At 48.7% G+C, this 22,429-nt stretch overlaps 1 protein-coding gene across 1 annotated transcript in view; it reads right to left on the bottom strand.

The window, feature by feature from the left end:
* Window positions 1–22,429, bottom strand: part of BCR (BCR, RhoGEF and GTPase activating protein) — a 129,447-nt gene that overhangs the window by 36,215 nt on the left and 70,803 nt on the right. Inside the window, exons 3-8 of the mRNA XM_006019873.3 lie at window positions 14,202–14,306; window positions 13,463–13,648; window positions 8,721–8,828; window positions 6,838–6,898; window positions 5,718–5,770; window positions 5,195–5,335 (exon numbers count right to left, since the gene is read on the bottom strand). Of these exons, the coding sequence (XP_006019935.1) occupies window positions 5,195–5,335; window positions 5,718–5,770; window positions 6,838–6,898; window positions 8,721–8,828; window positions 13,463–13,648; window positions 14,202–14,306 (654 nt within the window). The remainder of the gene's footprint in view (window positions 1–5,194; window positions 5,336–5,717; window positions 5,771–6,837; window positions 6,899–8,720; window positions 8,829–13,462; window positions 13,649–14,201; window positions 14,307–22,429) is intronic.

The raw sequence follows: 22,429 nt of genomic DNA, 5'->3' as shown, positions 1-22,429 counted from the left end.
AGGTCAAAGGGAAACAATTAAAGGATTTCCCAACCAGCTTACAACCCACCTCTCCCCAGCCTCCAGGAGCGAGTCAGCATGGTCTTCATTCCTCCCCACTCAGTAAGCACTGAAGGCCTTCCTACTACCTGACCCCACATGCCCTGCCAGACACCTGGTCTCAGTCACAGGGGTCTCTCCTAAGCAGGCTGGGAACAAAGGAAGCAGATTTCTGTGAGGAGCTCCACAGAAAGAACCCACTGCTCTGGGGACCAGCTACTGGTTCCCTACCCAAACAGATTTCCCCTAGCTGCAGAGGTGCGAGAGAGCTAGGGAGCCTCCTGGCAGAGACCAGCCAGCCTAACAGACATGATCCCTCTCCCGTGCCTGGAAACCTCTTGATCCCTCTCTGATGGTGCAAGATGCGTGCTGTCATGTGCCCTTTGGACATTTATACACATGCTCCAGGAGTGGAGGGGGGGGGGAGGCATTTTAATTAGAGTGTCTCTGAGAGCTGCATTAATCAAAGTGCCCAGAGTGTCATGTGTATCAGCATCCCTGTGCTGAAAAATGGTGGCGGATGCACTTTAAAAAAAGTTAAAACAAGCTTTAGTTAAAGCGCCCCTATCACCATTCTTCAGCATGGGGATGCTGATGCATGTGATGCTGGAGTCTGCTGGAGCACGGTAGTTACCACGGTAATTACCACACTCCAGCAGACTCAATTAATCAAGTCTGCTCCGATGCACTGTAATTACAGCAGGTCAAAGCAGCTTTGCTGCACTTGTATAGGTACCCTTTCACTCCAGATGGTGCTGCAGGATGCCAGGTTGTCTAAGGAGGGCTGGGCTGTACAACTTGCAAGGACTACTCACATCTGGAGTTTAAGATCAATAAAAGAGCTGCCTCTACATACTGGAGCTGAGAAGGGATTTTTATCCTGCATGGTGACACAGAAGGACTGCAGCACACATGTGGATGACAGTGACAGGAAGGACTGGAACATGTGCGAGGCAGGAGGAGGAGGGCGGCACTGCAGAAGGGGATGGTTGCTGGCACACATCATTAAGGAAGAGGTGGTTTGGCTTTCTGCAGAGTGTAGGAGGAAAATGTTTCCTCACGTTGTGCATGTGATGCAAGAGCAGTGCTCCAGAGTAATGGGATGATCTGCCTGGGGAGTTAATGGACTTCTCAGAAAATCCTACCAGCTTCTCTTATTTCAAAGCTACCATCACTAGGAGCTGGTGGACTCTGGCAGAGGGACAACACTGAAAAGCCTCTAGAAGAGCATTTCAGAGTATGCTGAAGCAGGCAGCCTCTGTTTAGGACCATTGGGCTCTGAGCCAGGCACAGCCACCAGTGTCTGAGACCACCCCATGAGCCTCACATAGGTCCAGTTTCCACGCCCATCCCCGTGCAGAGAGCCCTGTTCTCTCTCTTCCCCTACCACACTCTACCTAGTCAGGCTGCAGCCTGAACCGATGAAACTCTGCCGCTCAAAGGTTACCTAGCTACCTCCCCACAGGCAGTTCACTAACAGCTGCACTGACCAGCCAGCCTCAGAGACATGGTGGCTGCAACAGCTCAGATGCTGTGGAGAAGACGGTGACACATGAACAAGAGAAGTCCTCCCACCCCTGTAGAGAAAATAAGCACCCTGCCCATCACATACACAGGCTGCACACTGAGGGGTGGGGGAGACTGAATGCTCCCCCACCCTGCAGGCCAGGTGAGATCCGCAGAGCCACTCCCAGACCTTGCCCTCCTTTTCTCCCAGCTTTTAATCACAAATTAGTGTCTCAACCACTTCTCCAGACTGTAAAGAAAATGCAGGATTCTGCCCCCTCCTCACATCTGGGCCACACTGGTCCCATACGCTCACAGAGTCACCTTCAACCCTGGGACTGGCTTGTCTTTCAGCACCCAAAGTATCAAATGCATGGATCGCACAACAAATGGAGCTGAGTCTGCTGCTCCCCCTGCCCAGTCAGCACCACTGTCTGCCACAGCAAGAGCTTGTGCCAGAAAGGATGATAATAAACAGCAATTAAAGGCTGTGAGGGTACAGGGCTGAGCTGTCCTTGCTATTCCACAAGGTCCCCATGGATCGTGTTGCTCACAGACCAGGAGTGCCTAGAATCACTCAAGATTTTGTAATTAGTTTACAGACATATTTTACCTCTCCATCCTACCTGCCCTCTCAGAGAACAGTGCATTTGCTCCTTCTGAGCCCTCCTGTTCTGGAGGTGTGAGGAATGCTATCACCATATGTTGTTCCCTGAAACATGCACCTCACCCACCTCGGTGCGCTAGGCCTGTCCCATGAGGCAGCACTGTTCTAGGGGGATCTTTTTACTCCTTAAGAGCCCAATCCTCCAGCCCTCATGTGTGTACAGCTTCATCTTGAGTCATGCTATGCCTAAAGGGAAGAGCATGGGGCTGGAACAGAGAGTAGGAAGTGGCTTACAGTGAAAGAACAGGATGAACATAGAGGATCAATAAGTCCAGTAGCACCTCAGGTCATACCTTACCCAGAAAAGGGGAGGGTGTATGTGTGTTCTCAGCTGTGGGGCCCTGTGTTCAGCCCTGACCTGCATTCCCTATTAGCAGCCCCTGGGGAGATTAGCTACTGGCTGCTTTCACAAATTCAAAGCAATCCAGCAAAAGAAAGCAGGAGCGAGAGGCAGGGCAAGGGATTTACACTCTCCCAGCACTGTGCTCACCAAAGGGGAAGAACACTCCACATTAAAGGCAAGGAGCAGCCCTTTTATATGCACACAAACAACTGGGACCAGCACCTGAGCAATATGTGAGGGGAAGGGGCTGGAGTTACTGCAGCTAAGCACCTTTCCCCAAAGGAACCTCCAAAGGGAGGGAAGGAAAAAACGAATAAAAGCCATCAAAGCGAGTTGACTATTCATTAAAATAAAAAATGCATTATGCATTGAGAGCAGTCAATTAGGAGATACAGACTGCACGCTGTCCTGTCACCCAGGGGAAAGCACAGGCAAGGGGAGCAGGAGGAAATATGAAGGCAGATTCGCACACACACAAACCCCAGCTCTGCTGCTGAGCAGAAAGGACTGGTGGAGATAGAGAGCAGAGTCTGCTAACACATCAGGAAGACCCGCACAAACCCTTCATGAATGAACAGCTGTGTCCCCACCTCCTCGCAGGGAGTCAGGTCACAAGTATAACCAGTGCAACAGTGAACATACCCCATTCTGGACAGGATATGGAGAATTGGGTTTGGGTCCTGGCTCTCTACAGGAGTTGGACCCTGGGAGCAGCAGCCAAAGATCAAAGGGAGCAACTACAGGGAGAGGAAGTCACAGGGTGACCAAAGGGTCTGAAAAATGTGTCAGTCTTCACATTGGTTTGAGGACCATAAGCAGAGCAGATGAGGTTGAGTGCAAGGATTTCTGCATTCCCTCTGTTGCACGTTTTTTTGGCTGTCATTTTGCTCTGACTGACACCAAGGTAAAAATGGAGTCACCCCACTGAAATCACTGCAGCGTGAGCGAGGGCAGCAGTGGGCTCTCCTGTGCACACTGTAGACACCCCTCTTGCTGTTTTGCAACTGATGACAAAAATGACTCAGTGGAGAGAACAGCATCCTTCTCTTGGCTTTGCCCCTCACTGCCCTGGCTCTGCTGCTTCATTAGGATTCCACATGACACTTTTCAAAGCCTGCATCCCTCATTGAGATGCTAACAGACAACCTGAGAATATGAAGTGCTCCCTCCCCTGTGATGGGGCATTCCAGTCTGCCATACCTGCTATGACTCAATCAGCATCCACTCTAATGAGATATTCTCCTGCCTCAAAGGCCCTGGACACTCCGACACCTGCACTTCCCTCTCACCCTGCTGTTGCCTGCCTCTTCAGCCCCATTCTTGGCCCTTCTGAGCTACAGTCCTGGATTTTCAATGCATGTCCAAGAGCAGGGCATCTTAAGGGGCCTACTCCAAGTACCTCAGACTCATTTGGTGTCTGTGAGCTGAGCTGAAAGTCAGTGAAACATGAGTGCATTTGATTTAATCGCTCAGTGAAATGTCCAGGGGGAAGAGAGGGGGAATTCTTCAGTACATTCATAATCATCTTGGGCTCTGCAGGAGACTGTTTTACATGGAACCAGTTCAGGGCCAGGGCTCAGCTGACAGCATCTCTAGCACAGCCCTGATTCCTCCCCCACGTACACAGCACTGTTGCACATCTCAGTCCTGTTCTCTCTCTATTCCCAAGACCCCCACACTCAGCTTCACCCAGTCCTTTCCAATGTGCTTTGTCATGTGTGGCTTTTACAGGGCAGGATGGAACAAATCTAATTCTCAAGAAGACACAATGGAGTCCCCTCAGGGACACTTTTGACCTGGTAGCTACATAAGCCACTCAATTACACCAACGTGTAGTGCTTTGCTTCCATTAGCAGCATTCCAGTGGGCACAGGGAGGAAAAGGACCCCAGCATGAGCAGGGTACAACTGCGTTCCCATAGATATTAAATGGGAGCTGGATGAGTCTCGTGGGAGATTAACACCCCTGAGCTTCCCTGCTTCAACCCACCTGGATTCCTTCCTACCTCCACTTACCACAGTTTATCTGAGAAGTGGCTCTGCTTTTTCAACCTTTTTGTACACTTCCAGTGAATGTGCCTTGTTGGTATACACGCTGTCTGACATCTGGGCCTACTCCTCTGCCGGCCCTTGGGGCCTGCCATCATTCTGGAGACTCTTTATGCGACAGAAATAACTATGTCAACTCCTATTCAGTAATTGAATGGGCCTCTCTCCCCCTCACGCTATAACCAGCTGCTCTAGCAAGCTCTGGGGGAGGAAGTCTCACCTGTCCAAGACTTCAGACTCCTAAAGGAGACAGAAAATGTGTGTTCGCTGCAAACATGCAGGAGGGGATGAAAGTCCTGCCCAATACCTAAGGGGCAAGGGGGCATTCAAGGGCCTCACTTAATGGAGAGATGACTGAGAAACAAACAAAACTGGGAACCAAGAATTCCTGCATCCTAAGTCTGCAGCTGCCTGTAACCTCATCTGCGTTGTCTCTGAATACTAAGCTTGAGGCTAGGATATCCTCAGTTATCACTGCACTCACCACGATGTTAAACAGGCTGGGGTACTAACCTATCCTCCAGCCCTTCCCACAAGAAGGGAGAACTAGAGCTTAAAAATGGATCAGGTCACTAGAAAATGGAGACTCACCTCTCCCTTCTTGACAGTCATTGATTGTCTGCGGGGCGTGATCTCCTCATTGATGCTGGACAGGAAATTCTGAGAGATGCGCAGTGCGTCCTGCAAGAGGGGGTAGTCAGGATGGGTGGCTGGAGTGTGTTTCAGTAAATCCTGCATGAAAAAAAAGAGAGAAAGAAAGAATAAAGGAATGGCACTTTCGAGCTGAAGGCTTAACAGCTATTTTATCAAGGCAATAGGGCAAGGGTCTCTGGACTCCTCTTGGCACCTACAGGCAGGGCTACAAAACACTGTCCCTGCCCACTGCAGCCATGGGAACTAGCTTGTCCTGCTAATCCCCACTGGGTTCATGCCACAGATGCCACACAGGGAGACTCTCACCTCCAGAAACATAAGATTCTCCTGTACTTGTGCAATGTGATTGCCCAGTCCCTTCCCAAATCTTCCAAGTACAGAAAAACTTTAAAGCGATACAAAAGAGAGGATAGCCTACAAACTCTTCCAACTACCATTTAATCACATGCAAGCTACTTACATGAAGAACAAGTGTGCTGCGTGTCACTCGATCCACTGGCTTGTACAGTAGAGCTGTGGAGAGAAAGCAGCAGGGATGTAACAAAGGCAGTCACCTAAAAGAGTGCCCCATAGAGAACACTGACACATGCAGCCAGAAGACACAGGTGTGTGTAACACAGAGAAAACATGTTTCTTAACTGGGCTCTCATGCACAGTTAATAAGCTAGTCACACACACACACACACACGGAGAGCAGCATTCAATAGCACGTATGCAGGCACAGTCACTCCAACACACAGCTCCTTACAGCCAACTCTGACATACAAACATGCCATGCAGACGTGCATTTGCACATCTGATACACAGACAACTGTGACTTCATGCATACTCAAGGCCATGCTGAGCTGACAGACAGCAACCAATGAGTGCACAAGACAGTGCAGAAAGATCTCAGCAGGGCATGCTCATCTGATTAACCCCTTGCACTCTCAAGGCTCTTGATCTTCATGACTATAGGTCTGTGCCTTACATAACAAGCTGCAGCCTACCCCGCCATGGTCTCCCCTCTAAAGCTTTCCAACAAGGCTACTAAAGGATGAGCAGGACACCGTCTCCCCTCCAAAGCTCAGCACAGCACCTCTAGGGTGCACCCAGACTTCCTTCCTTCCCAGCCCCCATCCAGGCAACAAAGGAATTAAATTGGGTCCTATAAACTAGACTGGAAGCTCCTTGGATCATGTGTAGAGCCCAGCATACAGTAAGGCCTGATCTCAGCTGGTCTCTTTAGTTGCTTCCATAATATATAACTCCATGTCAATTGTTTGTGATAGCGGTAAGGCACTGGATACTCAAGTCCATGACTAGTCTCTAAGCAGCCCATTGCTGGGAGGGGCGGGAAAGTGCAGCAGGCATGCCGATTAGCCAGTAAAGCAAACGCAGGCTTTCTGAGCAGAGGTAGCCTTCTAGGCAAGTGCTCTGCAAAGCCAGATGAGTCTCCATAAACCACCAGCACCTGAGAAAGCAGAAGGGATGCAAGTATCGGGGACTGGTTATTTCACAGCATATATGATCTCCATGCATGGCAGCAACAACCCCCACAGTACTGACAAACCACAGCCTTCTTTGCATGGATCACTCACTTTCCAAGGAGTTTTTTGTCGTCTGATCCTTAGAATCCTTTGTGCTTCTGGCCTTTAGATTCTGAATGAAAGAAAACCCACATAGGAGATTGTGAATTACCCTGGGATATCACATCAGTAAGTAAAACGTCCTCAATCCTTCCAAGAGAAGGAGATGCCCTTGTGCCTGCAGCAGCCAAAGCTCTATTTCAAGCCAGGAAAGGAAAAAGCTGTTGTTCTGCTGTTAACTCCACTGTCACCATTTCACAGTTACCCAGGTGTCTTTTGCTGCAGGAACTCTTAGGACTAGACCTCACAACATAAGAAACCACTCACAATAGTGAGAACACAGGGGGAAGGTGGCTCTTTTGTCACTTGGAAGAAAGGGTCACGTTTGTAGGGATAAACACACCACTGTCACAGCCTGCATACAGTCCAGGAGCTGATGCCCACAACTGGGAGTCGGGGACACCTGGCTTCTATTCCTGACTGCTGCTGCCCTACTGAGTGACTGTGGACCATGACTACCCCTCTGCTCTCTTCAGGCAATAACTGTGACCTCCCCTCCTCCTCCTCCCCCCTGCTTCTAAGGGGGCTTTGAGCAGCATGCGTGGATGTGTGCAAAGTGATGTGAAATTCCCAGATTGCAAAAAAACACCATCATCATCATCTTCATTTATTAAACTTGGATGTCGCCAAGGCTTCAGCACTTTTCCTTCAGGGAACAGCAACCTAACCACAACACATTTGCACGGTAGGGCCTTAATCTCTTGTGTGGCCTCTAGCTACTACCAGTGACACAACTAATGAATATCCTGCTTCTAACTTTACTAATCATAGTTTATAGTAACAAATTAAGCTATTTTGACATGGAGGCAGCTTGGACCCTGTTGATGTTATAGGCTGTGCTTGGGATTGATACCCAACAGGAAGCCAGGGTGGCAGAGAAGATGGGAACCCACTCGCACAGATGTAGCATGCAGCAGACTTCCACAAGCCTGGGCCAGTCTGCATTCCCTCAAATATAATGTTGCTGAGAACAGTTTATCCTAAAAAAAATCAAAAGCTTTGGGTTCCCGGATGAAGTTGTGCACATAAACCCCGCCAATAAGTCTCCCTTGATGATTCGATGATTCTCTCCAGCTTAGCTCAGACCAGATAACGAAAAAAAAGGTGCTATTTCAATCCACCTTTTCTTGGAGGCTGTTCTGTCCCTGGCAGCTGTGCTCAGCAGGGCTATCATCATGGCAGCATGAAAGTCAGTGACATGGGGCTCTCCAGAGGGAGCCACCGTATGGAGCTCTTGGCACGAGGCACTGGGAAAAAAAAGCCTGCATAGTGCCTCCACCCAAGGAATCCCACTCATGGGGAGGAAATCAAAGCAGCCTAATAAATATTATAGATCTCACTTGACACACTTGTCATCTGAAACAGCGCACATTTTAGTGCTACCCCTTTCTGCACTCAAAGCTAATGAAGCCTGTGATTTCACTGACAGAAATAATGCAAGCCATTAAAGACAGCCTTTTGCATCACAGTCAGAGTCATCGTTAGCAACAGAGACGCAAAGCGCTCAATGACAGTCTTCCTTTCTTAGGAAAGCATGATGCTGTAACAGGACTGGGGAAGTTCAAAGCCCTGCCAGTCACCACAAGAGGAGTCACTGTGGGGAGCATCAAGCAAGGGGCGTCTCGGAGAGCACTCAGCTCCTCCAGTGCCAGCCCTCGGCCACAGCCACTGCCAGGGCTAGTGCTGGAGCAGCGGGCACGGGACAGCTCACGATGCCTCCAGCTCCGGCCTCTCCCAAAGCAACAGCCACAAAGGCATTTGGAGGGGATGCAGGGGTGACATCGCTGGGTATTAGTCAGCTCCGGGCGGTGTGTGTCTGAACATCATGACGTTACCTCAGAGATTTCAGCAAACTGAGCGTTGGCCTGGCAGCATTTCTCTGCTGTCTCCATGGCAACTTCATAGTTATCCACGAAGGCCCGGTACACTCCCAGCTGGCTGGCCTGCAGGAAGCAAAACAAAACAGAATAAATGCTGGGGAAGGAGCCTGCTTGGGACAGCTGGCTTGGGTATCCACAGGTCATCAGACAGTTTCAGTCCAAGACAGGGAAATTCAGGAGGCTGAACAGAGCAGGCAGGGCCCCTCTGTCTCGTTTCCGTTCCCCCTCTGGAGCATGATGTCTCCATCTGCCCAGCAGAAGGTAGTTCACTAGTCAGGGAGGATGACACATCTTTATTACCATCACCCATTTTTTCCCCCTTCTAAACAGCTAGATGAGGATCTACTAATAAATACTGCAGCTCAGATGAGACCATACAGGAGCTGCTGGCTACGAACCATGATATATGAATCAGCGGGAATGATTCAGACCAGCAGCACATATGTGACCCCAGCAAGCTACTTGTTTGCTTCTGTGTATCCGGGGAAGACGTGAAAAGTAAACATCAACCAATATCGACCTGAGCAGGCATCATTTTACACCACGTGGGCAAAGACTTATGGCAGCAGGGGGCTGAAAAGACAGACTAGGACACGCACAGTACAGCACTGCTACGGGACGGCTCAGCCAGCAGTGCCAGGTGGAAGGAAACAGCAGGGCTGTTTAACAGTACAAGTTTCAGCCAGGCCAGATGAAGATATGGCAGGCCTGAGAGTCCATAACAAGCCATTATTCATTGCTGGGTCTTAGTACTGATCCCATTTGCTGATTTGTAAATAGCAGCTATGTTCATGCCAGACAGCTGAAGATCCAGGCTGGGAAATCCCTGGGCAAATTCCAAGCATGTCTGAACTCTGGAGCAACCTTTGTGCTGCACAGCGGCACGCGCTCTGCTGTAAACACCTTGGCAGTTCAAATGGGCTTCCTAGGGGACAGTCAGGAGAGAGCCAACAGAAGGAGAACTGCAAGGAGCTGATTTTCAACTCTGCACTTTTCTTAAGATGTTTGCATTTCCCCTGTAACCCAGTCTGACTTCTGCGGAGAGACTAGGACTGGAGGAGTCCCCACTGCCAGTGCTCTTCCACCTCTCCTGTTGCAAGCTCTCCCATAGCTAGAATATGCCCCATTCCCTTCCAGCACTTGAGAGAATGGGACAGAAGTAGCTGTGATCTCTCTCCCCACAGCCAGTACCTCCACTGCATTCCCCACGGGGCCTCCCCAGGAGCGACTGGGAAAATCCCTCAGTACATTTCTCCCTTCACAATGTGCCTGAGAGACTGTGAACAGTTTCCTTCAGTGCCTCACACTGAGATTAAAGGTTGCCTTTGGTCCTTCAGTAGAAGAGCCCAGCTCTCCATGAAGTCAAAAGAGATGGTACTCACTTATGCCAGGGAAGCTTTGGCATCGGAGCTGTGGAAGATGTACAGTCAGTAACTGACACTGCTGTACCACTCCCAGCAGGGGCTGTTGCAAGGATTATTGCTCATTTGAGGGATTTAGAACATTTCAGCCTTGGAATCGCATCCTGGGGTGCCAGCTAGGACATGCAAAGGCTTTGGCTTCCTCATTAGTGCCTAACCTCCTCTTTCTTCTCCACTCTTGAATGAGTGGGTCAAAACCACTATTCTACTGAAAACTGGCATTTCAATGACAGCTAAAAAATAATAATATTAATCATGGCGAGTTTTACTGAGCTGGAAATTTTACAGTGTTTCTCCAAAGAAAAGAAAAAGAAACCAAAATATTTTTATAAGGATTTTCAGTTTTCAAAAGGCAAAACCTGTTTAGCAAAAAGTTTCCAAAACTGATATTTTTTCAGTTTTTCATTTAAAAAAAACCCATAAAATCTGCTAATAAATTTAAAAAATACCCAATACATTTCTGATATATTCTATAAAAAGTGGCACATTTCAACCAGCAGAGGTACCCACACTAGGTAAAACTTTGGATTTGTCCTATTATGACACTTTCAGCTTCAGTCTGAAGTACTTTGTGGTACAGATGTTAAAATTAAATTCTAGTCATCAGTGCCCTGAGGATAATAATGAAAAACTCAAAGTTCACCCTTGTTATCAGGTTTTATCTCATGGCCATAAGTGAACAATCTGCTGTTTACGTGATGCAGGTCCCACCTGACCCTGTTCCAGTATTCAGCGCTTTCTTAGTCTCTCTTGCATATGGTTTCGGTTGGATGCTAGAGAAAGTTGCCTTTGTCCAATACAACATAACTGGTCAAAGAAAATAGTGGAACAAAATGACAGCTTTACATTACCAATCAGAACACCGATCAGCACTGAGTTCAAATTCTTATTAACACTGTGCATAATTATTGTTAATAATTATTATTAAATTATTATTCCTGTCATGTTAAATTCATATAGCAGACCTGGGGCTAGTGCTCCTAACATAGCTTGCTAATTGTTACAAATGCAAAAGACTGAAGGGGAATGGAAAAGGAGAGCGCTGCAGATGCTGGATGCCTAGGCCAACCAGGCCTGTGGAAGGGCACAGTCTTCAGAGCAGCATTAAAACAGGTGGAAGTTTGCCTGGACAGCCTAGTTGTGGTAAGAGATCTGTGTACCTCTCTTTCAATCAGTGACTCCTCCTCCATTATTTTACTAGGTTTTCAATGCAGTTTATCAAACATCATTTGATTACAACTCTCCTCCTGCATCTTGGCCTCAGCAAGCAGCAGCAGGTGGCTCTGACCTTCGGCTCTGGCTAGTTGCTGAATGCTGCATACCATCAGCTATCTCCTAAGGCACCAGCCAGACCCCTCCTGCAAAAGGCAGCTTCCTGCAGTTTTGTTTTGAGCTGCTGGAGTGTAGAGAGAACATTATCCCCACTCCACCCCTCCAGCCAACAGGGAAGGGAGCCAATGCACTGACAGACAGATGTTAACAATTGAGAAAGCTTGGTGAAGAGTACTCCATCCAGTAAGCCACCTCAATGGAATCTCACCCCAATCCCGAGAATCAAAGGCACCTCAGGAATGCGGAGTCTTTTCTTTTAAAAAAAAGAAAAGAGATTTCTTTAATCCTTTGATTTTTCCACTCAGGGGGAGGGGAGGGTGGGAGGGGAAGAGACAGGTCAGAAGGGCCAGAGAGATGATTTCAGCATGCAGTCAATTAAGCATCTGGCTTCAAGACCCCATGACTCTCTTCAGGCTCTGACCAATGCTTTGTCCTTCTCTGTTCTGTTCTACACATTGGGGTCTTCTCCTGAGCTTTGTGAGGGGATCTCTCAGCAGCAGATTTCAAAATGCATCAGCATCATAACAAGGGGAATTGCAAGGGCTGGGCAGGTGGAAGAATATCAAAGCCATAGGTAACCACAAGCAGTGCAGATGGAGTCAGACAGCACAAGGAAGGGAGTGGAGCAGGAGCAGAACAGAAACAAAGGGAAATGTGCAAACAGTCTCTTTTCAAGCATTGTAAACACATGTACTTCTCTCACCACATGGGAGCAGCAGTACCCCAGGGCTGGACATAACAAATCATGAAAAGATGACTGGAGAGTGGCTTTGGGTTATGCCAACTCCGACAAGATTCAAAGGATGGACAGCATGAGGAAGAAGAAAAAGAAGGGTAATTCCCTAGAAAAAGACCATTCCACATGCACAATCCAGCCAACTGCATTTGGTTTTGCCCTTAGCCATGGATACAGGGAAAGATCATGTTTGCTCCCCACAAGGTGGCCAAGGACCACCTTGCTGCCCCCCCCCCCACACTGGGGTAGCAGAGCACAGATCACAGGGAAGGTCCAATAAGGAAGGATGCCCTTTGGTTCTGGCACCTGGTCTGGCAGGTTTGTGAAAAGCTGCAAAAAGGCTGTGTATTAGCTCCTCCAATGGGGGATAAGGGTGCTCTGATTGGGGAGTGAAATGTTATCAGTGTGGTCTCCATCACAGTCACACTGACCATGCAAGTCCTGTGCTCAGGCTGATAAGTTTTTATCATACTTTTGCCAGTAGCAGTAAAATACACAGCCACGTATGCTCAGGTTTTGCTCTCCAATCAGAAGGGGCTAGCAGGGGCATGAATATATCAGGTCAGCTTCTGTTGTGGTTTTACAGAAAAACCTATGAGGTCTTGGTCTGCGACTCAGATTTCTACCCTGCGTGCAACACAAATAATTGTTGGCCTCTGGGAAGCGAGAAAATATGTCCTGTTCCTCTGCAGGACATCTGAACACTGGTAGGCCCAAGGGAAATCATTCACACAGAGACCAGAAGGTCAAGCACAGGAGAGTATCTAGGGAAAAAATACAGGGCAGAGTTTTCAGGGCTCAAAAGGTGCTTGCAAGTTGTCCACCCCACAGGTACCAACAGTGCATGAATCAGACTAACTGCACAGCCAATGCATCGCTTAAGTCTAACCGAGGTCTATGCAGCATCATGGGATACTTGGTGTGTGACACACAAGACTGAACTCTGATCTAAATCACTGTAAGAGGGCTCTAATACCACCTCTGTGAGACCAGGTTCGTAATGCTGGTGACAACTTGATGCAGCCTCTACAGAGATGAGAGAGCAGCTCTTCCAGTTATGACAACCCATGGCAGCCAAGTGAAGGAAGAATCACCGAGCCATAGGCCTGCTTCTGTGTTGGGCATGCAAAGGAATGGCCGTGAATCTATGCTGCTGGGGATACACAGAGGGAGGTCCAACTGAGTTCTGGCTGGGTGGGTTTACTCACCAGCTTCTGGAAAAGGTCTCCTACACGCTGCTGGTGACTCCACTGCTGCACACGAGGAAAGAGCCCATCATAGAATTCTTTGTGGATCTCATATAACTCAGGCACTTTGAAGAAAATGGTTTCAATCTGCTGACTGGTCAATACAGGTTGAGAAGTGGTGGCAGCAGCTTTCAAAGGCTTCATGGGCTACATGGAGAATCAAGGAGACCATTACCTCCCACACTGAGTCAGCCTCTTGCTGCTGTGTTTTAACATACATCCTTCCAAGCACAGATTTTCTATCCTGTCAATGCGCAGTATTCCCACTGGCATATGACTGCCTCTGAAAGCAAGACAGCAGCAATTCTCCCACTAGAATAGATCAGTGACCTACAATTCAGAGATCTTCCCAGGATAGGTATGGTGAAATTACAATTCCTCTGCTCTCGTTGCAGTCATTAATTCCTATTGCATAACTGAGGTGCAACATTTCTTAGTTTTCAGCACGCAGGACCCAGGGCTCCTGGGTTCCATTTCCTGGTTTACCAGTCAGTGACTCCCTGTGTGACCCAGGACAAGTCACTTCACTTCTCCATGCCTCCATTGCTCCACTTGTAAAGGGAGCTGATGGCCCCATACTTTAGCACGTTGCTGCAAGATAGTCACCTAGTGCCTATGAAGCTTTTAAGAACCCCAGGATAAAAGCTGCAACAGAGGCATTAATACCATGATTTGTGCTCACAGCTGTCCCCATGCTTACCAGCAGCAGAGCCTCTAGGTGGCTCAGGTAGGTTTCCTCACTGGCTAGGATTCCAGACAGGACCCATTTCCTCATCTCCAAGCCCTTCTCCAAGTCTGGCTCACTCTGTGGAGAGAGAAGTGGTGAGAAAAGGATCAGGAAGAGTTACTGAGCAAGGAAAATCTCACCTCAAGGCATACTCATTTACAAATAGGTGTACAAGGAATGACACTACTGCCTGGCTTCTGGCCACATATACAGAAGCAAAAACACCACAGAATTTATTTACCCATAACTTCAACACTTAATGATAACTCTCAATGAGTTAATGCAAGGCTTGTGGTTGTGGGCATCTCTTTAAATAGAGGACAACTCCCAGTACCATACGCACCCCCATACCACCCACAGAACAGGGTTTCCACAGGAGAAATGGTCCTTTTTCCATCACTAAGTAAGGTCTTTTTCAGCACCAACTTGCATCAGTGGTTTAATCAGGTTGACTTTATTTAGAGAATGGACTAGTCAGTCCTGCCAGGCATGGGAACGCTGATTCTCTTAAATGGACTCGTTCTTCTCTCAGGATCCCACACAGTATTAATACATTCATAGGAACCAGGCAACATAAATTTACTGACAAGTAGGGGGGCAACAAAGGCAAATTACATGGACAGGTAGTGACCTTCACAGCAAGGGCAAAAGGGCAGGGTGCCAACTTAGGGCACCTATACAAGTGCCTGACGTGTGCTCCGATGTGTTCCAATTAGAGCACGCCAGAGCAGACTCGATTAGCACACGCCAGCAGCCTCAGCATCACGTGTATTCAGTGTCCCCATGTTTCAAAATGAAGCGAAGGATGCTGAATACGAGACACTGCGAGCATTTTAGAGTGGTTCCCGAGAGCCACTCTAGTTACACGCACCCCCCATCCCATCCCATCCCAGAGACTGTGCCCTTACAGACTAACTGGTTCAGAGGCATGTGTCTATAAAGTGCCACCCTGCCCTACCTTCTACCTTTCTTCAGAACCAGCCATGTATTCTTTACAGCAAACATTTCAAACATCTTTCCATTATAAAACCAATGACCTGGTAATACCCTTTGGCTTCATAATAGTCAGATTTACCTCAAAGACAAAAGGGACCGTTTGGAAAAAAACCCAAACTGTTTAATTGATTATTTGTCATTAGGACACCCCCCCACCCCCGCATTTGATATTATCCACAAATGATTGCGTCCCTCTAAATGAAATGCTGCTTCTTATAGATTCATAGATACTAGGGCTGGAAGGGACCCCAGAAGATCATTGAGTCCAGCCCCCTGCCCCAGGGGCAGGAAGTCAGCAGGGATCATCGGATCCCAACAAGATAAACACCCCATCAAACTTGCCACTCCGTGAAATCTCCTTGAAAATAAGTGCAATCACTATGTCTGAGATAGAAAGCCACTTACATGACCATCTTCTATGGTTCAACCCTGCTCCTGTCAAAGCAAAGGAGAGTTTTTGGCCATTGACTTGTGCTGCAGCAGGGTCAGGAATAACCAGCACAAGACAGCAGAGTGCACGCTGCTGGCTGAGCACAAGAGCCTTGCTGGAGCCGATACATAACAGAAGAACCCAACTGTAGCTTGGAGACTCCCTGGTTGGCCCTGCAGATGTCTTGAGATTATTATGAAGAAGGGGAAGATGGCCACTCCACAATTAAGTCTGCAGCTACAGTAATGCTTCCAAAGTTGACTTTGAACCCACGTGTAATTCAGGACAGAAAGATGGATCCTCCTGCTTTCAGATATTTTTGGCTTACATCTCATCAACAGCTACAGTGGTTTTAGAAACAGAAACACTTTCATTAAACTGTGCAAGTACTTTCTGAGACTAAAAGTCCTTGCAGGGGCCACTTTATAAAAAGTTTTGCAAGGTGTCAAATACTGCCAACACCTCTTAAATGGAAGTGGCAGACGGAAGCTGTTCTTGGATCCGAGACGTACAAGATACATTTTACCATTTGAAAGGGGGTTTCTAAGGTGCTTGGGAATCTGTAATCCAGGAGCCAGATTCTGAAGCTTCAAAGGTGGAGAAGTAGAGAAGAAGGAAATGCTAATTAGCTAAATACTCAAACAAAGAGGATAACAAAATAGTCAACATGTCACATATGTACACTGACATCCTCTACTATGTAGAATCAGAATCAGGCTCAACTGCCTTACAATAGTGGTCATCACTTATACTGTACTACACCTTGGGTGTCCCAGTCATGGGCAAGAGTTCTGTTGTGTTTGGCATGATGCAAACACAGGAGGGGCTAACTTAAGATTTTATACAGAGCCTTCAGCTCAAAGTAGATGTCAGAGCACTTGGATGATCAGAGGCCTATTCTGGCTTTATCTGTGCAGCTGCCAGTGCTCTTAGTGTGCAACAGGCACAAATATGAAGCTCCTTGTGGCAGAGGATTGTTACTAGCTTCACAAAAGAAAAAAAATACAGGTTCACAAAGGAGCCCATCCACTGTTCAGCACTTCTGCTTGGAATGGTGGCCTCCTGCACAGAGGTGGTAGCATCTCAGGTCCTGTGCCTCGTAGTCCTGACATACGAGGACTTGGAATAAATGACTTCTAGGAATCTTGGGCAAGTGATTGCCTGTGAATGCAGGGGGCTGGACACGATAATCAGGGAGGTCCCTTCCAGCCGCATGTCCTTCATTGGAAGCCATCACTGTACTAGCCATAAGGCTCTAACCAATACCAGCAGGTGCTGCCTGATGAGAGAACACAAGACTGAGGAATCAAAATTGGCTTGTTTCCTACTAGCCAAATCAGGGAAATATAATAAACAAACATTTACATAGGTGGAGACAAACACATTCTGCCAATTCATTTCAATCAGTTTTGACACATGAATTTCCTATGACAAAACAGAGCTTTCCTTAAAGCTTTGAAGGTTTCTCTTCCCTTTCACATGAACAAGCTCCCATGTGCACTGGTTGTCCCTGGGCATCCTCTGATGGCTGAGCTGGCATTCCCAGCTTTCATTTTTTTTTTTTTTTTTTTGTTACAGATATAGATAGGAGGCACGTTTTTGCATCTCACACACACGCACCCCTTCTAGTCACTGATCGTTGCCTTCTTAACCCACCACAGGAACCCACGCACCTGCGGAATGGCACTCCCGTGCATCCATCCTCAAGGAATTGGCTCCCTTAAAACCCCTCGTCTTAGTCCTGTCCCTGAATATGGAGTTTAAAACTCAGTTCGCTATTTTCTTCTTTTTTAAGAAAAGAATCACTGATCAGCGATACAAGCATCTCTCTCAGGACTCAGTGGCCATCCATCCTCCTAGTGACACCGACTGGGCTGGAGAGGTTACTTCCGAAAGTCTCTGGAGGGTTCCTAATCCCTATTATACAACCAGTTTCAAGTGTGACCTTTCCTTTCCAGCCAGCTGCAGTGGGCTGCCTGCTTTGGGCTGCAGTGCAATAGCTCCACTAGGAACTCCCAAAGGAGCACAGTCCAGCCAGAGAGCAAGTCAAAAGGTTCCCAGTGTGGTACCCAAAATGTACATACAGATTTACCCAGATGATCTAATGCTGCTGCTGTTGTCAGGGATCAATGAGTTACCATGTTTCTCCTGTCTCCGCTCTGCTGCTGCTCTGTGTTCCCTTCCTGAGAACTGATGATCCAATGCAAATTTCCTGCTGAGGAAGCCCTGGTTTGACAGGTTCATCAAGTGCCTTAACTCAGCAGGCAGCCCTGCTTTGTCCTGCTGTTCAGAGTGGGGCTGCTCTTTCTCTCCCACTCTTTGGGAACCAGGCTCTGATCACTGGGTGTTTGGGACCCGACTGGCAGAGAAGCAGAAAGTGGTCCTGTCCAGTTTGATCAGCACCTTCCTCATGTGGGGTCTCACCCACTCCTTGCAGCAAGTCAAAGTGGAGAGCAGGTGTAGGCTCTCCGCTCCTGGACCTCCCCTGCAGCACACAGGCAGGGCAAGGAGATATACACCCACCCCAAGGGTATTATCTACCTCATCTAGTTCAGAGGGGGCAGGTTGTGATACTGTACCCCCTTTCCCCATCCTCCTGCATTCTGGACAGAGAAGCAGACTGCATGACACCCCCAAACCCAACAACAGCCCCTGCCACACCATAGGCACTCCCTCCCATCCCTTCCCCACTCATAGGGGGGAGGGAAGGAGTCTGATGGTACAGGTGAGATGCAAATCCAAACCACTGTCAAAGATGAGCAGTGGTGAGCCAAGCACAGTAGTATACAGTGGAAAATGCTGGCTAGCAGGAGAGATTCATGTCTTCCTCTGACTGGTTTCACTTGGAGGCGGCTAGCAAGGTTTCTCACACTCATATTCTGTCCTTTATCCCAGCAGCCTCCTGTCCTCCTGCCCCTCTCTGCTCCCCTCCACCTGCCCCTTATCTAACCTTGCCCCAGGGGTTTAAAAACACATTCATCTCCTAAAAGCCTCTGATGGCAGCAGCCAGGGCCCATCTACCTATCATGGAAGCTCACTCTCTTTGCAAGCCTCCAGCACCAGGCAGGCTCTGAACAACCTTCTTGTAATCCATGTTCTGCTGTCTCCTCAAACTACATGGAAGGGGAGAGCACAGATCAGGAGCAGCACTTCAGGGAACATCTGATGCCAGCAGCACTATTTACAAACTGCTGTTTCCTCTGTGGCTGGATGGTCCATCTAACTCTCCTGGGGATTTAAAAGGCACTGGCTTGGATCAACTGCCATTGGTGTATCCCCACACCCTGAATCCAGGCCAGCCTGAATAGCTAAAGGTGCTGAAGAGTCTCCATGCACTGGCCTAAGGCCAGGGCTGCTTTGTAAGTGCTCGCAGGTTGTCAGTCCACGTCCATTAGTTTACTAACCAGGTTGGCACCGCATGTTGTATTCAATTACTGCAAGCTTGGGATTCACCACTTCCAACAATTAGACAGATTCAGCTCTTCCTGAACCTGTTCAAAGGGCTCAGGGCTTTTGTAGCTGTTGTTTAAATTAACAGCAATAATCGTTTTATTGTTGATGTCAGGAGCGCGTGGATTTAAGGATCTGGAAACACGATGAATAAGATTTTACAAAGCAGCTCCTGCCAGCACCTCCCTGTGAAGGGAAATGTTGCTTCTGAGTGGGCGTATGAAAGGGAGCTTTAAATCTCTCCCCTCCCTTTAGCGAAGCGTTTTCGGAAGCCATGAAATTAGCATGTTCAAAGGAGACGGTTCCTGTAAGGAGAGCTCTGGGACTTGCAGAACAGCTGACAGACTGCGAAGGGGAAAGACGACTCATTCTTATTTTGAAAATGTAAATGTCTTTGGACGCTGCTGCTTTAAGACGCTGGAGGTAACTCATTGTTTGAGCGATATTAGAACAGGGAAAGATTCTGTAATGAAGCCAACCCGGCTCTGTGGGGGGGAGGGGAGGGAGGGGAAGCAGGGAGAGAAGCCAGCATTATTTATAACATCGACGCTGCATGCGCCAGCTCTCCTCAGGAAGGGCTTGTACATCCAGGCAAAGCCATTAGAACAGCAATGAGAAAGAAATACGGGAGAGGAGGGGGAAGTAGAAGGGGGCAACAGAAAGTGAAAATAAAGGAAAACTTGCAAACAAACACTGGGATAGAAACAAAGACTAAGTAGGAACGGAAATAAACCTGGGGAGACGTCAGAATGACATGGGGAGAGGCAGGGGGGTTTGCAGGTCCGGGGGAGGATGTGCAGATGGAGGCAGCGTGAAGCCATGCGGAGGTTTACGTGAGAGATGCTCTCAGCTCCTGATGCAATTTCAGAGGTCACCCTGCCTGTTCTCCCCTGACAGCCCGTCAGTAGCTGGTGAGACAACCGGAGTAGGAGGGTGTTGCCGTCAGCAAGGAACAAAGTCTGGAGGCAGCGCCGGTGTTTTGTACTCAATGTGCCACAGCACAAAGTGGAGCTGGCAGCTGGGAGCAGGTCAGGTGGGGAAGCCTGCCCCCTTATGCCCCCACTGCCATGGGGTGCCAGGCAGTGAGGCTGCTGCAGCGCTTCTTTCCTGTGACTGACACCCAGGGTGTGACTGCTTTAGGCAATCTGCAATAAAGGCTTGTTGTGAGGACCGGAAGCAGAGCTCTTCACACCCATGAGCAGCCAGCATCACAAGGAGCTCCAGTCCTGGACACACGTAGTTTCCAGAACTCTAGGCCTGGTTACATTGGCAGGAGCAATCAAAGTTTCTGATGGTTTAACCACAGAAGCACGGCCTTGCACAGTAACTGCAGTGTTCTTCCAAGCCCCAGCCAGGCTAAAGCCTCTCCTTCCTGCTGGAGCTTGGCCTGGTAAGCCACAAAGCAAAGGTAAACAACAGGGAATTATTTTTTTAACAAAAGGACTAATTAACATCCCAAAGCACACGTGCAAGAGAGGGTGGTGGGGTGTTTTTTTTGCCCCATGATAGTGATAAGTTCTGAAACCAGGCCCTTAGGTTACTGTTGTTCATTAAATGCAGGGCAAAAAGAGTGCTAGGTAGACGAGCAGCAGGTGCCAGGAGCAAAGAACTGAAAGACTTGAGCCACAAACGAAAGAGGACAGCTGCAAAGAGGGCAGCATTATCTGAGTTATTTTCTCATCAACAGGGAGGCTGACGGAGCTGCCCCAAAGAGGCAGAGCAGTGATGCAGGCACCACTGGAGGAAAAAGGGCCCGAAGGGCCTTGGCAGGGTGAACCTGACAACATTCCTAAGTTTTGTCCAGGGGTTAGCTAACCCTCCTGGGCAGAAAGCCCAGGGGAACAGCCCCTTCCCCACTCAACCCCGCTCCCTTCCCACCTGGAGGTCCTGCTCTCTACTGGCTGGCTGTGGGAGGTCTGCCTGGGTACTGCCAATACTCGACCCAGTGGCGAGTGGAGCAGCAGGACCGCCTGACCAGGCAAGGAGAGAAATCCCATTGGAGTCCTCATTCACACCCAGCTTCCCTTCCCTCCCTCCTGTTAGAGGAGACAGCCAAGAGACCCTTACCAGCTCTAGCACTCCCATCCCCAGTGGGAAAAGAGAGAAATAATAAGAAAAATAATTATAAAAGGGATGTGGAAGGAGCACAGGAAGGGAAAGGTGAAAAAACCCCACAAACCTCATCTTCCACAGTGGAGAAATTGGCCTGATTTTCCTGGTGCAGCATCCCAACTGCTGTCTCTGCGTTGTTAGTACAGAGACTCCCTGCCAGAGGAGACTGGGACAGCAGCTGTGACTCCCCTGAGACTCCCCAGGGGAGACTGGGACAGCAGCCATGGGTGCCACATTTGTGGGGGGAGGCACAGAAGTGACCATTGTGGCTCTCTCTCTGCTGAAATTGGCACAGCCAAAGCAGGAACTGCTCCAGGGTCAGACCTGCCCTGGCACACCTCTGCTCCCTGCCACCAGGAGCTGGGATGCAGAACATCTGGGATGCAACTGTACCCAGAACCACACATTTTACACCTCATACCCTTGCACACCCACACATGTCTGGCCAGCACCTTGCCTGGGGCCAGCACGCTGTCCAAACCAGGCTTCTTGCACTCTTGACTATCCCTTCAGCGAACGAGGAGATAGCAAAGTGAATGAACCACTGGGGGAGGAAGGAGGAGAGAGACTCATGGTCAAGGTAGCCGAATGCTAACCTTGCTGAATTTGCCATCCCTGCCTCTGCCACAGAATTCCTGTGTGATGCTAAGCAAGCCCTCTAAACCAAACTTTTCAGAAGCAGGCACTCATTTTCAGGGTGCCCGACTTGGGTACCGACCATTCTCAGCTGCAACTGAAGTCAACTGGAGCTGTGGTTCAAACATAAGTGTTATCTAAGGCAGTGTTTCTCAACCCGTGGGTCGTGACCCAAAGTGGGTCTCAAGAATATATGAAAGGGTCATGAACAAACTTTAAAAAAAGGATTCTCTTTTAAAGGAGAAAAATGTGGGAAACCGTGGCTTTTCCCTTGCAAGCTGAGACAGTTCCAGCCTGCAAGGGGCTGCCTGGGGCCCCCATGCTCCACACATTCCCCTGCCCCACACACTGGAGGCTGGGGGCAAGAGGCAGTGGGTCAGGATTGACCACTGATGTTTACAAATGGGTCCTGGTACAAAGAAAGGTTGAGAACCACTGATCTAAAGCTCGGTACTAGGAAAAATCAAGTCCTAGGCAAATTAGGCACCCATATTTAGAGGAGACTTTTGATCTTAATCTTCCTGTCCCTCAACTACCTGTCCTTAAACTGGGGATAATATTCCCAGCCCTTACTCTC

The sequence above is a fragment of the Alligator sinensis genome, unplaced genomic scaffold, assembly GCF_000455745.1.
Source record: "Alligator sinensis unplaced genomic scaffold, ASM45574v1 scaffold505_1, whole genome shotgun sequence".
NCBI lineage: Eukaryota > Metazoa > Chordata > Crocodylia > Alligatoridae > Alligator > Alligator sinensis.
This window is presented reverse-complemented; position numbering and strand designations above follow the sequence as displayed.